Source organism: Balaenoptera physalus (assembly GCF_965194825.1).
Source record: "Balaenoptera physalus genome assembly, chromosome: 14".
NCBI lineage: Eukaryota > Metazoa > Chordata > Mammalia > Artiodactyla > Balaenopteridae > Balaenoptera > Balaenoptera physalus.
The window spans coordinates 42437541-42454741 of record NC_138893.1 but is presented as its reverse complement, the minus strand read 5'-3'; the positions used below and the strand labels follow the sequence as shown (position 1 = coordinate 42454741).

At 37.5% G+C, this 17201-nt stretch overlaps 1 protein-coding gene across 8 annotated transcripts in view; it reads left to right on the top strand.

The window, feature by feature from the left end:
* ADD3 (adducin 3) overlaps positions 1-7376 on the top strand; it is a 123954-nt gene extending 116578 nt beyond the window's left edge. For 5 of the 8 annotated variants that reach the window (XM_082425145.1, XM_082425144.1, XM_082425148.1 and 2 more), the window contains exons 13-15: positions 2652-2775; positions 4407-4502; positions 5107-7376. In XM_082425145.1, the coding sequence (XP_082281271.1) occupies positions 2652-2775; positions 4407-4502; positions 5107-5399 (513 nt within the window). In that variant the 3' untranslated portion in view covers positions 5400-7376. Of the gene's footprint in view, positions 1-2651; positions 2776-4406; positions 4601-5106 lie in introns of all 8 variants that reach the window. The other 3 variants (XM_082425149.1, XM_082425150.1, XR_014253468.1) reach the window with 2 other exon arrangements.
* Positions 7377-17201: the final 9825 nt, after the last annotated feature.

Sequence of the window (17201 nt, the reverse complement as noted above, 5' to 3'; positions counted from 1 at the left end):
AAAGAGCATCTTTATTCTGCTTTTTCTTGGTTTATCAGTTTTAGACGTCAGCTGTATTTCATCAAATCTATTTCATCAACTATGAGAAGTACAATTATTTTATGTTATCACTAAAAGAGAAAAAAACCTAATTGTAAGAAACCAATTATAAGATGAATCCCAGTTTCAGGATCAGAAAATGTGGGAGAAAAGTGCATCTTAGAATTAATGAAAGACAGTAGTGACTTCTTTTATGGACCATGAGGACTTAGCCTGTTTACACAAGGCTTCCCTTTTTCATTCTCCCAGTAAGGTCGTACCACAATGTTTTGTCTAGTCAGCTTTCAGTGTTTATATTTTTAAACGCTTACTGCTGAGCCAGGTAGTATCCCATGATGACATTTCCTTTCTTATACAACTTTTCTCCCCTTGGAGAAAAAGTTGCCTCCTTTTTTCATTGGCTTAGTACTTAGGATACATTGGGCTTAGTTCTTCCCAAACTTTTCTTAATATTATTTTCCATAGGGTCAGAGGTAACAGGTAATCTCTCAGTTCTAGCCCTTTGTCATTGTCATTCTGGTCCAGATCTGGACTAGGTGCTCTTCAGGCCAGATGTACAGGCCCATCCTGAGGATTCCTGTGCTTCTCACCATGTAGTCCTGTTTCCTGCATCGTATGTCTCCTACTTAAGAAAGGAGACTCCTTTCTTACTCTTTTATCATTGAGCGCATCCTCTAATAGCTTTCTGGGAAAGGATACATAGGCGGTAACAGTCTGAAAACCTGTATTCTACCTTCAAATGTGCATGTAATGGATACAGAATTCTAGTTTACAGATAAAATGAAAAGCATCACCATATTATCCCCTAACTCCATATCATTGTTAAGAAGTAGGAGAGTATTGTGATTCATGTACCTTTGTGTAGGCTTTTTTTTTTTTAAGACCTTTTCTACATTCCTGCTGTTCTGAAATTTTATGATGGTGTGCTTTGTAGTAATTTCTATTTAGTCTCCACTTTTAGCATGTAGTAACCCTTTTCAGTCTGCAAAGTCATGTCCTTCAGTTCTGGGAATTTTTTAAAGTATTTCTTCAGTAAGTAGTCCTTTTCCCTTCAATTTCTTTTTCTGTAAGGATATATATATACTGTTAGTTGGATATCTTTGACTAAGCCTCTGATTTTTTTCTTTCCTATTTTATATCTCTTTGTCTTTTAATCCTACTTTCTGGGAGATTTGCTTGACTTTATTTTCTAAGTCTTCTATTTAATTTTCTATTTTGATTTTTTTTTTTTACTTTTTAAGACTTCTTATTCCCTGAATGTTCCTTTTTTTTTTTTTCTTTTTAAATAATACCCTGGTCTTTCTGGATACAGTATTTTCTCTTATTGCTCTAAGGGAATCAATTTTAAATTTTCTTCGGCTGCCTTTATTGTCTGTTTCTTCTGAGTTCCCTTTTTCTTCTTAATTCTGGTTTCCTCCATGTTGGAAACTTTCCTCAAGTGTCTGGAAATCCATGGTAGTCTGTCTGTATTTAAGAATGAGACACTGAAAGCTAGTCAGAAGCTTCAGGTGTGTGCAGAGCTTGGGAACTGGCAAGCTCCACTGTAGGGTGAGTGGATGTGGACCAGGTTGATTCTTTCAGGAATGCCCAAATGTTAGTATCTGTAGTTGTTTATCTGGGGTCATTTAATTTATCCAGAGAATTCTCTAGTCTCTTGCCAGTCTCCCACCATCATCCTGGGAACCCTCAGCTATGTTTTGTGTCCCCTAATCAGTTGTTCTGAAGAATAAGCCTCTGATCTTCTGCAGAGATGAGAAAGAAGTAAATGCTCAGCTGTGTGGAGCACGAAAGGGGACCTGAGAGTCTGTCTGTTCCTTATTTACACTTCTAACTTGTCCCCGCTTTTCAGCTTTTCTTCACCGCACCTTCTGTGATACCTGAGCCTTACCAGGCCTCCACAGGGCAAATGAGCAGGTTGTTCCTTTGCAAGGCTAAGGCTTCAACTTTCTCAGCTCTTCCACCCATTCTTCCACCTGCTTTCCATCTTCCAACAATGTGTTACGACTTCTCATCCTCTGTTGTCTCATCTTCCATTCTTTTGTCCTTAAAAGTTTATACTTTTTTGTTGTTGTTCCTTTACTATCATTTTAGTGGGGTTTTGGGAGGAATTTTTTTAAATGCATGGGTTCAATCTGCCAGGTTTAGCTGTAAGTCTCATTAATTTCTTTTCTAGAGCAAATAGGTACAAGTTTATTTTCATAGCACATTTAAAGTTCTTTTGGTATAGTTTCATTTTTCTAAGACTTTTTTCAAAGGCTTTTTGAAATTCTTGGTTTTTAAGATATTTCTTAGTTATATGAAGCTTTCTAGAACTTGGCTTAGTTTTTTTTCAGAGTTATTAAAATTGACCTATGCAGGCTTATTGAGGAAACATCACTGGCAATTTTAGTCTATTGGATCAGTAGTCTAAAAGCATTAACCTGATATGAATATTTTAAACAAAGCACGTTACTTTATCATTTCTTATGATTGTTGTGAGATGGGGCGTCACAAACATCATACATACATTTAAGTGTGTGTGTATGAAGTTGTGTATATATGTAAATATATATAAATAAATATATAGATATAAGTAAAGCTCTTGGTAACAAGCCATTGTTTTTCTTTGCAAGACCATGCAGTTTGAAGATGACGATCATGCCCCACCAGCTCCTCCCAACCCCTTCAGTCATCTCACAGAAGGAGAACTTGAAGAGTATAAGAAGGCAGTTGAACGTAAACAGCAAGGACTGGAAGGTTAGTTCGTTTTGAGATTAAGCCCAGGATAGCCACACTGCTGACAGAGCCTCTTGAGTTGGATGATAGAGAGCAGTCAGGGGTTCTTTTTAATGTTCCTTTTACAATCAGTTTTTCCATATCCTCTCTCCCAGTCCTTACTTGAGTAGAAGTAGGACTGAAATGCAAGTAGCTACCACACACCATCTATGTTAACATGTAGAGAAGACTGTTTTCCTCAGAAAGCAATCTGATTGCTAGCAAAAAGTCTTCTATAGTAAAGTGAAATCCCCGGATGAGTAAAGAATCACTAGCTAGAGTAAATGTAGATACATTAATAGATTTAAACATTCAGAATATGTGGCTTTTTAAAAAAACTTTCTACTTTGACATAATTATAGATTAATAAGTATGTGGCTTTAATGCTTTGTAAAATCTCTATTGTTACTGGATGTCTTAAGATGTCAATATTTAATTTCAAAATCAAAATATAAAGCAAACTGCTAGAATTTTTATGTGACTTTCCTTAAGTACATGGGCACTCTAGTGAGGTTGCTTTTATCTGACTTCAGAACCCTAAGCAAGGGTTGTATTTAAGAATTGTTCATGAAAATGCCAATTGAATATTAGCTCCCTTTTTCTCAAGAATAAGAGATTCTTTATAGCAAGGGTTCTCAATCTTGGGTCTTTGGATAAGCTTCAGACAGTCCATGAGCCATCTGAAAAATATATGCTTAATTTTGTACAATACAGATTTGAGGAAGGCAAGGGTGCAAGGTAGAGGGCAAGAAGTCTGTAACCCCAAAAGAGGGTAAGAGCCTCTGCTTTAGAGCATCTTCAACATGCAGTTGAAATTTTTATGCAAAACAGAACCAATAGTTAAAGAATCTTTGTCCCAGTTAGATATCGTGTAGAAAGAACTAATGACATCTGGATCATCCAGGGAACAGTTTTTATCAGTGTGTTAGTGTCTTTGTCACAAAAGGAAGTCATCCTGACTCATTAATGTAATTACACTAAATGTTAGGTGATACTATTCAACTTGTTTATTCTAACATAAGGTTGGAAACTTTCTCTGTTTTTGTATTTTGTAAAATGTCCCTCTTTAATCTCTTATTTTTTGAAAGCCTAAAGATGCCAGGTAACAAATATTGCACAATAGAACCATCACCTTTTATATATAACTTTATAGTTTCTTCCACGTTCATTATGACCTGAATTAGCTCACTAATATTGCTGACAGGAATCACTAATTGGATATTGATCAAAAATTCAGTGAGGCATTCTGCCTCATTAATGTAGCATCATTGGTGAAGCTTTCATATTTCTTTTCATTTGGCTGCTCAATGTATTTTGGTTTTCTAACACTCTAGCAAAAGTTAAATGCATACATATCATTTGCCCGGGCTTCCAATAGCCATGCTTCCTTAAAGCATGTGTATAAAATTACCAGTAGCAGCCAGAAATGTTAACACATTAACCTCCTCTTACTGCATAATTATCGATATGTGGGGTAACTGTTAGCATGCTCAGCTCATTGCTGAGGAGTTTATCATCCCTGTGTATGCAGGTATTTGATGTATGCACTAACCTCGCTGAAATCTTATGCTTCTTTGTTTTGCATGGCTTTTAACTAAACTCTTATCCAACAGATGCTGAGCAGGAATTACTCTCAGATGACGCTTCATCTGTTTCACAAATTCAGTCTCAAACTCAGTCACCGCAAAATATCCCTGAAAAATTAGAAGGTATTCAATGTAATTTCCCATAGCCTTCACCGACTTAATCTTTAGAGTCTGTCCCTCTGTCATTTGTCTTCATATAAAGAAATTGAACACCTGATACAGTAAGTTTACCATGGATTTTACTTAAAGCTCCCAATAATTTTATATTTTTTATTAAATGGGGTGCTACTTTTGTTCAACATTTATATTGACTTACCTTAATCTGGATATTGGGAACCTATAGTTCTTAAGAATTTGTGAAATTAAAATTGGTTTGTCATATGTCTTCCAATCAGAAGCATGAAATCTTTTTCAATTTTGATTGCCCAGTGACCCCAAAATTAAAGAAAAATGTACGTATGTTGTCTTCCTCATTTATACTGACTTGCTTTACAGTGAAACTGTCAAGTCATCAAACTGGACTTATCCAGCCTTCATTCTTTGGTCTAACAACTTTGTCCTCTTTATACCACTTAAGAGCATTAGCTTTATGCTAATAGGCCCATAGTCTATTAAAATAATGATCTATCTTTATTGGAATTAAAGTACATTGCTTAAACATGTCAGTTTTGTAAAATAAAGCAAGGATGTTGACTATATAAAATTTAAAAATCCTCCCCTTTTGTAGAAAACCATGAGCTGTTTTCCAAGAGCTTCATCTCCATGGACATGCCTGTCCTGATAGTGAATGGCAAGGATGACGTGCATGGTGTTGAAGACGAGCTTGCTGAGCAAGTGAGCAGGTTAACTACAAGCACCACCATAGAAAACATCGAGATTACCATTAAGTCTCCAGAAAAAATTGAAGAAGTCCTGTCACCTGAAGGCTCACCTTCAAAATCACCATCCAAGAAAAAGAAGAAATTCCGCACTCCTTCTTTTCTGAAAAAGAACAAAAAAAAGGAGAAAGTTGAAGCCTAAATAAAGTCTTTTTTGTAATTATTATTATTACAATGTGATGTTGCACATTTAAAAACCACATTTAAGTTGATCATTAATATGCAGTGGTAGATCAGATTGGGGGTATGTAGCAAACTGGACTTTTAAGAACTGGAAAGAGGTTTTACTAAAAGAAAAACATATTATGAAAAACACTTTCAAATTCATCTCTCATTTCGTATGTCCAAAAAAGGTTTTGAATTTTTAAACAATTGCTAGTTTTGATTAGCTCTGCCCTCATGAAGTATTATTATAATCACCACAAACAGATATCTGTCTGAATTACTTCAGGCCTTCTATGTAATATCTGTTGGAAAGAAATTACCAGTGAACAAGTGAGAGAATTTTTGTTTCTCAAAACCTGCTTCACTTGGTAAGCAGATTATAGTTTTTTATCATGATTATTGACTGTCCCTTTTGGGTTCCCATTGTTAAAATGGGCATTAACAGAATGCTTTAAAAGCTTCTAAGATAAGAATCTATAGCATTAGTATACACTGGCACATAATTGTTTTTTTAAATTTAAGAAAAGATTCATTTGGAATTTTATTCATAGTATAAAATTTCCTCACCTGAAGTAACTTTGTTTGCAAAAAAAACACGTCATTTTAGTAAACTATAATTTTTGAAAAATTCCTTTTTTATTAGTTTAGAAAGCCCCTTATTTTTCAACAGAGGGGATTTTATACACATAACATGGGTTATTTAGTTTAACTCTGGCAAAAAAGATTTTTGTATGTTGAGATGTTTGTATACCATTCAGTATAAAAGTGTCTAAGCATATTAGCCAATCATTTAACAGTAGAGCACATTTGAGGCTGCTTGGTACTAAGTATACTTAAATATAATTAAAGAATCCAGGGACTTGGTATCAAAAGGGGATTAGAGCATTTAAAGGCATAACAGGATTCATATTTAAACCTTATAATGTATTTTTCTCTTAGTATCGCTAATGAATGAAGAAGCCCTCATAAAGTAACCAAATGGAAAGGAAAAGAATGAGAGAGAAAGTGAAAAATGAAGGGAACAAGAAAGGTGTCATGAGAAGAAGAATTCTAGTTCGATAATGATTCATAGTCATGATAGGATTTGAAGTGTCATTTATTTGACACGTGTCCCAAATTTCTAAAATTCTGCTTCTCTGCCAAAATCATTGTATTTCTTAGTTGATATTTGAGTTTTAAAAGGGTCAAATCCTCCTTTTAACTTGTGTATCTTCAGAAGGCAGCACAAGAAGAAATCAGTGGGTCTAATCCCACCCCCACTGTGAGAAAACTACCACTTCTTAATTTTTACCAATTTTTCTTATCTTTTCAGTTAACTTTCTTTCTAATGTAAATACAAATTTAAACCTAGGCTTAATATAGTTTTTTTTCCCTTTCACCCAAGTCATGTCACAAATCAATGTAAAATCAATGATCCAAAATAGTCAGTGGGTAAAAATAATCCAAAGTATTTCTGAAGGGTGAGTTGGTGTGTAAAAAATTACACTGATTATAGTGTGTTCTGGGGCTGGTTCTGTTTGACTGTGAGTGTATGATGATGCAAAGTTGAAACGGAGCCTGGAAAGTTCATTCTAGATCTCACTAACTACTGGAATCAGTGTTTTAATCTTAGTGGAAACTTTCAGTTGCTTAATTCTGTATTTGAGGATTCTTTTATGTTCTACATCATTTATGTTGTATTACAACGTATGTAGAAACAGTAACCTGTGAACTATGCTTTTCCATTACTTTTTAAAAATATATATAAAATGAATGCAATGTGCATAAATATTTTTTAAATGCAACAGTGAACTATTTGCACCTTTTGCTAATGCCTCTATTTACTTGCTTTGGCATAAAGAATGAGCCAGTGAACCTCTGTGTCATGTGGAAAATGTATAAATGTTATCTGATATTGCTCTTAGATGTAATGCTAATTAATGTAAAATCACAAATAAACAGTATTTTAAATAGATGGACTTGGTATCAAGAGCTTTCAATTCAAGGGTGGTGACTTATCCTGAATCACTTTGTGGGCTGTTGAGTTTTGTACTGCAGTGAGATTTTGAGTAAGACTGACACTTCTGAATAAGGAATGTCCTAATACATTTATTTTCAAATTAGTTGAAAATCAACTATATAAAACCCTTCTTGTTTCAGCTCATTTTGGAGGAAATATTCCCCAAGGGACCTATTTTTTTTTCTTGATAGGATATGGCAACCTTAACTATTTCTCTGACATCCAGAGATCTTTGAAGGACTTAGGATTCTGATTCTCAGTCTCAGAATCTATGGATGTAGAATAGAAAATGTTGCAGAATATGTGTTGAGTTTATAGATTACTTCTCTTTGATTTTTATTTATGTAACAATGTAATAATAAAGAAGATAGTAGAGTAGAGAGGTTACAATTCCACCACATTAACATTCAACAAAATATTTTACTCCCTTCTAGCTCTTGTTCAGCTATGTATGTATTTCCTGTGTATTGGTTATCATGGGGTGAGTGTAATTGTATTCAAGATTTTTTTTCTACTTAAACATAGCATAATCTGTCCTAGAAGATTTTCAAACCAAATCCCTCACATGAGTGATTTCTTGTGATTTTTTTCTACCATTTTGTCCTAAAAATAAAGTGCAAGAGGGGAAATCATGTTAATTGAGGGTTCTGGTTAATTGAAGTTTTTGCTATAATTACCCATTATTAAAATGAAGGGTTTGGGCAGAGGATAGATTCATAGTCTTGGGCATATTTAATTATTACCTTGGCTTGTAAATAATCCTTTGGTGAAAAACTGCTGTTTTAGAAAGATGCTCATTTCAAAATTCCCTTTCAGAAAGCAACAAAGGCAATTATCTTCAGTTCTCACTTGAGAGTCCATATAGCATGAAAGGTAATGTTGCCGGTGCCTTTTCCTTTATTGATTAGTATTTTCGTTCAGCAGGGAATAAAGAGAACCAAATGGATCAAATTGTGACAGCATTGGTTTTTCTTAACATCAGCATTTCTTTTTTTTTTTTGACATAGGCAGAAAACACATAGAGGCAAGTGGGTTATTTTTTAAACTCCAGAGTGAAGTATCAAAGTTGCAATCTTGACCAAACTAGGATTTTAAAAAGAACGATCTTCCTTGTGGCCACTAGAGGGTGCAATAGACCTAACAATCCTGTATGTTTCTAGTCCTTGAACTTAACTTCCCTTTTCTTAATTGCGAGGCACCACCATGTTTGTTGTGAAATACCCAGAACTTAGAAGACTTTGTTGCTTATCATTCTCCTCTCTAGACTGTTCTCAACCTAGTTGTCTCAGCAGGTCCCATTTCACCAATACCAATACCACCAGCAGGGACTCAGTGCCTATGGAGAACACATTGAAAATTGTTGAGGTGTGGTCTCAAAAAGAAACCACTGTAGAATATAACTCCTCAGAGGAGTTTTCGTGCCTGTGAGTGGTAATATAATGCCTGCTTCAATAACTGACATTTTGGGGGGAGATAACATAATATCTGTCATTTTTTGGTGCCTTCTGTTTATCAAAGATTATGCTAAATGCTTTTCATGTATTACCTCATTTGGCCTTCCCAACATCCTAAGAAAGTAGATGATATTATCCTCATTTTGTAGATAGAGACTAAGGCTTGCAGAAAACAAAAAGGGGGTGCACTCAGAGATTCAGATTTCTAAAATTGCTAGTGCCAGACCCTATGTGCCTCCAGTGTATGTTTTCTGGGGGGAGAGGCAGTTTACTTAATGTGGACTATTAAGGCCAGCCATGGTGAATTTATGTTTTGATATAAGATGGGATATAGATTTGGGATAAAACATTAACTTTTGATTTGGAAGACTTTTTTTTAACAAATTACCCCAAGAATGAAGAAATTGATGAATACCTGGAAAGTGGGAACAACCTGCGGTAACATCATCCTTTAGGATAAAGAACCAGCTCTTGAACCTTCACCATAATACCTGGAAGATAAGATATCTATACTTTTGCTTAAGATGCAAAAAAGGCTTGGGTAGACGCTCTTTATCTTTGCTTTTTTTAAAATTCCCAATGTTGGGGGCAAGGAGAGACATTCTAAGGAAAGTTATTTTAAAAACCTGAAAAGGCTGCTTAATCTAGTTACAGAAGCAGTTTTAAAGATAAGAAATATACTGTACCTACTTACAATTTTATTTAAATGAACATACTTGGAGATGATCTTTCTTGGAGAAAAATCTAGTGTACATGCTGGAGATCAGAACACAGATAAGCAAGCCTTTGGGAGAAATCTGGATAGAAAAAACAATTTGCAAATACAGTAGTTTTCAAAGAGATTTCATTTCTAAGAGATGACCATTAGGGGGCAACCCTGGGTCTATATTTAGTTTTAGTTAATTGAGGGAAATTCCTTCAAAATATCTATGAGCTTGGATTTGCAACTTTTTTCTGATTAAGCATTACTAGATGCAAAATAAGGTTGGGGAAAGTTTATAAATACCAAATTACTTCATTCATGCCTTACAGCCTAGTTATCTTGTTCTGACTTAGGAAGAATCAGTCCTCCAGAGAAGTTGTGCTTGCCTGACATACAGTTCAGAGATGGCTTAGCCAGGATTCAAGCAAAGGTCTTCAAGTCTGCGTCTCACACTTGTCTGCTATGCTACAGTCTCCCTTGGAAGCCCATTGGATCGTAACCTAGGAACAGATACACAGTTATCTAAAATTCCCTGCAAATTAATGTTTAGAACTTTATTATGGGAATAGTTAAGGGAAACATATTGCGGAACGGAGCCTGTATATTATTTATCAATAATTGTTTTTCCTAAAATTTCAAGTCTGTTAGATGCTCTGTGACAGTCTTCTGTTTCCCCTCAAGATGATGGTTTCTTTAGTGCTACAGCCTGTAATATTTTAAATGCCATTTATACCTTAAATGACAAACTGATACCTTTAGATATTCCTTCCATAGCAAAAAATGTTATATGTCTTATCTAGCAGATAGATGGATATGTCTTCAGTCAACAATTATTTTTAGGGCCTATATAATTTCTGGTTGGTTAAGTCTTGATGTTGAAGCAATGGTGAAGGTTATTGATTAAGCTAGCTTTTGGTTTTTTTTAGCTTTTGTTTTATTCCTACACAAACTACTTTAGGTTTTGTCATTCTCAGGCCAGCATTGACCTTGCTTATAATAGTAAAAAAAAAAAAAATTCCTTATTTTCAGTCCCAGGTAACTCCTGTCACTAGACAAAATACTAGTTCCTCACTATACCTTAAAATTAATAGCATTGATTTTATTAATCCAATTTGGATGTTCACTGAAGAATATCAAATTTCTAAGAAATCATTCAGTCTCTTGCCTTCTGAAACGGACCGCATTCTGCCTGTGGAATGTGTATCTCTGTAAATAAACTTGCTTTCACACACACAAAAATAATAATAAATTTCTAAGAAATGATTCTAAATTTTTTAATATGCTTTTGAAATAACAATATGTAGCACAAAATCTTGTAGACAAGATTTTTCCTCATTATTTGTCTACTTATATTAGACTGTCCCTCAAAAGGCCAGTAAGTATGTGAGCCCTATGGAAGGACCAATTTGTTGTGTTAATTATTGGACTTCTTAGACCAAAGAATGTCCTATCAGGTTGATATTTAGACTTGAGATTTTTCGAGAAAAAACTTGGATTTCCCAAAGCAGTAATATCCTAACCGATGGGGATGGAAATGAGGAAGTGGTTTGGTTATAAGAGGTAGACTGTTCTGTGGATTTCCCACTGGTCCTCTTGACTTAAATGATATTTTCTGGGTTTAAAAAAAAAGTGGTAGTGACAGTCCCAGCCTGGACCTGGAGCTGCAGTGCTGCTAGACGCCTTTCAACGATTTGCCAGACTAGCATGTGTCCTTCCTTAATGGAAGGGCACTTTCTTTCATAGGCATGATCTAAACTAATTGTTTTTTCCAAAAGCAATAGCTTCTGAAGATTCTTACTGAGCAGGAGCTATGGAGGAAGTCGTTGCTGCACTCTATAACTCAGCCCTTTCCTGTTGAGTAACGCTCTAGGCGCTGGATTCCAGCAGTGCCTGGTTTGGTAGACTTTGACTTCAGAGTAGATGACCTCCTCGGTTTTATGAGACAACGTGGAGACACAGCCAACTTGCTGGCTGGCACAGGCCTACTCTTCCAAAGGTGTTCACGGGACTAACAAGTTAAGGTTAAATGTTACTTCCTACCTGATTTCTATTTTGGAAATGTTGGCTTCAATTGTTTCAACTGAAATAAAGGTCATTTGAGGCTATTCAGACAACCAAAAATGTATTCCAAATATTATCTACCGGGCCTCGGTGCTGAGAGGAAGAGGGGGAGAGGGAGGGGCGAGGCTCCCACTGCATCTGGATGTTTGGCTGTATTAAGCCCTTTAAAATATGTTTTGTGGTAATTGAGATGTTTCATTTTTAAAATATCTTTTAAGTAATTTTATATTGTAGAACCATGCGTGGGAAATGATTTTGTATAAGTATGGTCTCATGTCTCCATTTTGACCTTTAGGTGGATATTGAGCAAGAGTACATGCCCATATACTTGCTAAAGTCAAGCCGAGCGTGGCTCAGTTAACTGCAGAAGAACAGGGCAGACTGGGTGGGGCAAGCTCTGGAATTCTACCCAGTCACTGAGCCAAGTCAGGCGCTGGGGCAACAGCTTAAGCTGAAGCGGCTAGTAGGAAGTCCAGCCCAGCAGGTGAAGCATGGAATCTGGAGACGTGGCAGTCAACCAAGAGCACAATCCGGTAAAGCGGTCTGCATCTGGGAAATGTAAGTCCCCGTCAGACACCGGAGCAGGAGAGCAGGACTGCAGAAGTCTTGTAGCACGTGTAGGAGCCCCAGCCCCAGGCTAAGCTTCAAGAGCAACGCTTCCTCCACTTCCTGTGGGGCAAGGGCAAGATCAAGGCAGGACCTCGGGCTTACGGGGCCTGAGGACAGTTCAGACTTCAGGACAGAAACTCAGATGGAAGGAGAATGACAGATGGGGATCCTGTTATCAGAGCTGAGGTACGTGATACTGCTCAGGATCCCAGGAGCAAAGCAGGGTTCGGAGCCAAGACACAAGGTCATGAGGAGCCTGGAGACAGGAGGGGCTTCTTGCTGAGTGAGTCCCAGAGCCTGGAGCTAGAGCCACCTTAGTTCCTCCTGCCTCATCAGGACTCGTCCTGGAGCCCACACCCACGTGAGGGGGTCAAGTGGCTCCGGCCGATGGGGGGAGGGGAGTGCTGCAGAGACAGGCAGGGGCCTGGCCTGACTCTCACAATGGAGGCAGCCCCATGTGACAGCAAGACTCAGCTGGGCAGCCAGAATGGGTTATTAATATTTCACACCAGAACCTACCTGGGAGGACAAGGGCCAAGCGCTACTGAAACACTAGCTGTGAAAATGGCCCTGTGTTTCTTGGGAACTCATTGTCTCTCTCTGAAGGCACAGCTTCACCCCAGAAAAATGAGCTCTAGTGACGAGTCTGGCCCCTCTTCTGGGGCTCACTAGGAGATGCTCCTCAAGAGTACTACCTGGAAAGGAGAGGATCAGCGCGTGGTCTGCGTTTCCTCCCCCTCCTGCTGCTGCTGCTGGAATAAGTGAGGCTCTGACTTTAGGCTGGCGAAACAGCTTTGATTCCACATGGCACGTCCTCCAGACCCTCTGGCTGTGGTAACAGCCTTTTGCCCCCAAGTCAGAAGGCCTCACTGATTTGTCTCGCCACACTTGCCCGCATAATGACCCCTCAGTCCACTCCTCCAGCCTGCTACCTGAGAGGATGGCTCCCTCGGGCCCTTACCTGTCAAAGCTCAGATTGGTCATCATCTTCTCTTTGAATCATTCTGTCCTCTGCTCCAGTAGCTGTCCACAGAACACCTGTTCCCACTCCCTGGCAAACAGAACCTCTTTGCACCCATCTCCGGTAACCTGCTTACCCCGCAGAGGGCTTGCAGCCTCTCAGGTAGCTTCCCAGCTCTCCAGGCACCCTCCACCTGGCCCCATTGATGAAAGATGTTACTCTCACCAAAATGACTTCCTTCTTTACCAAACTCCAGTGGCACTTTAGGGTCAAACTTCTCTCAGCCTGTCTTAAATTACCATTGTTGATTATCTGTCTCCCCTACAAGACTGTGAACTCTGGGAAGGCAAAGACTACACCTTGTTCATCCTTTTGTCTTCCACCATGCTTGGTCAAACATAGAGGCTGCATTTTTGTTGCTTATGATGGACACTACTGTACATGTTGATGACAAGTTAACGATATGTACATAGCAAAAAGATGTTCTCATATACCTTAAATGGCCAAAGTCAGGAAGTGGCTTGAGGTGAAAATCCTGATTGGAGTTCCTAGTTTGATCTGCACAGCAAATAATAATAATAATTGCTATGGTTTATCAAGTGCCTACCACTCGTAGGCATTGTATTACATGTTTGAATTACATTATCTCATTTGATCCCCATTCCCTCAGTGACAGGAGCCTGAGGTTAAGGGAGAAGCTAATAAATTGTCTCATATCGCTACATAGTAAGTGGTAAATCCAGGATTCAAACTCCAAGTCTGTTTCTTACTGTTTGCCAGGTTGTTCACCAAATGCAACCCTCTTGTCAGTTGGTAGAAAAATCAAGCGTTAGAACTTGCAGCAATGTCAGAGGAGCCTTCCCCAACCTATCTCTCTCATGGCTAGAGTGGCTTCTAAGTGACAAAGAGTTTACCCAGGGCAGACTGCCTGGGCAGCCCCACTGCAATCACTAATCTACAGTGGGGGAGGGCTTCCTGTGCACGTACACAATGTAGTTTTGGTTGGGAACCCAAGGACAACTTAGAGGATCTATAAAGAATAGAAGACTGGGTGTTGGTCTTTTCTCAGCAAACACCACTACAGGTGTGATATTAAATTAACAGTGATACAGCCACTACATCCTAATGAGCAGTGTGGTTTTCTTTAATTCCTGTATTGCCCATTGGATCTTTGCTAATTGTTTATTTAATTGAAGACTGCTGCAATTGACAGAAGTTGTTGGCACATTATAACTCCATGGATGAAGTGTAATAGCTAGGATTTACTGAGCACCATGGGCTTTAAATGGATGCATTAATTTAATACAACAAACCTCCAAGATAGATAGTATTATCCCCCATTTTACAGATGAGAAAACTGAAGTTTTAGAGAAGGTGCCTAAGGTGGCAAAAGCTGGGGTTGAAACCTACATAATGAAACTTGAGAGCTCATACTTCTACTGTCTTTGATTCCCAAGGATAACTGCTATCTTATTCATCTTCTTCATTTACATGACTTTCTGGGGGCAACAGACATCAGTTAAAGAAACTATTACATTATACAGGGTTCATGTTTTCTTTCCCTCTCAGTCACTTTGGTGCTAGAATACTCTATCTATGGCACATGATATGGTACATATTATCTAATTAAACAATTGTACCAATAATACCCTGAAATTTCCACATTTGAAATTGTTGCAGCATTTTTTTCTTTGTCCAGTAATAGAACATGATAGTCTAATAATTAAGAGCTTATGCTCTGGAGTCATAGAGACCTGAGTTTGATTCCTGGCTCTTTACTTTTCTCTAAAATGGGTATAATAATTGTACTCACCTCTTAGGATGATTATAAGAATTAAGTGAAATTGTAATATACACAAAACTTATCAGTAAGCCCTCAGTTAATGTTGGTATTGTTAGTATTATCACTTTCTTTGGTCTCCTTTATCAGCCAGAAGAGAATACATATTAGAAAAAAAGATGAAACTATAGATGGTTTATCCCTTTCACTGTTATCCATTTGAAATGTTGTCATTCCTGTTCTTTTCAGAATTCTTTGTACAACTATGACCAGATTTCCAGTCTTTGAAAAAGAAGGGCAGAAGATGACAAGGAATGAACACATAACCATATGTAACTTGCTCTTTTCCAGTAAGAAACTTTGTTGTTGGAAGGTGTGGTTTGTGCCCTGGGAAGGTGATGGTTGAAGGAACTGTTCCATTGATTCCTCCCAGACAAGGCTACTCCAGAGCAGCAACTTCAAGATCAGTGGGAATGCCTAGACCTAAGGCAGCTTCCTGGAGAATCCTGTAGGTTCTAAGGTGTATTCGTGGAAGCAACTAACTTTGGGGCTCTTGCTGGAAAGGACTACATTTCCTAGCTCTCTTTGTCCCTTGAAAGCTGAGTGCCATCGCATAGGGGGTTGGTCATCTGCAGCCTTTGTGGCCCTAACTGTCTGACCTTGGAAATCTAAGAAAGTCCTTTATGAACAAGCTTAAATGATGCTTCACAATTTCAGTTTTCCATCTTGGGGATGCTCTGGTGTCAGAGGTTAGTCTGAACTGTTCTCAGAGCACCATGGAGAAGTCCCAGAAAAGACAGGTTCATATCAATCCTGGGCTGGGCAAAACATTAGTAAGAAAATAAAGATGCTTCATGAGAAAAACCTGCATATGCTCACAATATAATTGTTAACAGTGGGGGAGAAGGAAAGGGGTTATGTAAAAGTAAATGGGAAGGGAGCCCAGAAAGTAAAATTCTTTCTACAGTTTGAATAATAAAACACATTATACACTTTCATATTCATAGGGGAAAGACAGGAAAGAATACACCCAAACAGAGTATATTTAACAGTGGTGATATCTTTTTTTTTTAATTTATCTTATTGAAGTATAATTGATTTACAATGTTGTGTTAATTTCTGCTGTACAGCAAAGTGATTCAGTTATACATATATATACATTCTTTTTCATATTCTTTTCCATTATGGTTTTTCACAGGATATTGAATATAGTTCCCTATGCTATACAGTAGGACCTTGTTGTTTATCCATTCTATATATAATGGTTTGTATCTGCTAAGCCCAAACTTCCAATCCATCCCTCCCCCACTCCTGCTCCCCCTTGGCAACCACAAATCTGTTCTCTATAACTGTGAGTCTAACAGTGGTGATATCTTGGTACTGGGATTACATGTGCTTTTTATTTTTTTTTGACTCTTTTATATTTCCAAATTTTGAGTAAAATATTAAAAACTCAGAAAATCAAAAATTATGATAATTAGGGTAAATGTTATTTTTAAGTCATATATCAATATTGAATGACAAGCACAGAGCAGAACAGTGCCTATTGTATGCTACCATTCATGTAATAAAGGAAGCAAACAATATATATTATTTGTATATATATAAAATATCCCAGGAAAATTAAGCCAGAAATCAGTCACAGAAGATTGACCATGGGAAGGGGAACTGCCCTGTAGGAGACAGGGATGGGAGACTTTTCACTATAAACACTTACATATATTTTTTTTGTAAAAAATTTTTTAAATACAGTATATTTTCCCCTATCTTTGTAATGTCAAGAGTTCCTGAAAACTGTCAGAAAGCACATCATTATAAGTGAACTATATGCTCACCATTTCAAACGTGCTCTGTGTGATCTACAGTAGGTAGAATGTCTGCAAGATACCACGATACCATCCACCACACTGTGTGGGGCTGTTTATCTAAAGGCCCATATGTGAAATGCGGATCCTCATTTAGAGCCAAAAGAAAAAAAAATTAGTCTTAATATGACCCATCAAATTTCCACTTTTGCCTTGGCTTCCAAGAAGCCTTGAGCTATGTTTTGTCTTCAGCCAGATTGTCTGGTTAAAGGGACAGTCAGACGCGTAACTAAATCCACCCCATTTATTAGTCCACTCTCATCTTTCAAATCTTGTTCTAATAGCTTTCCATTTAGTTATAACTATGCCTTTCCCTAGATGCAGTTTCAAAACCTCTTTGGAAGGCA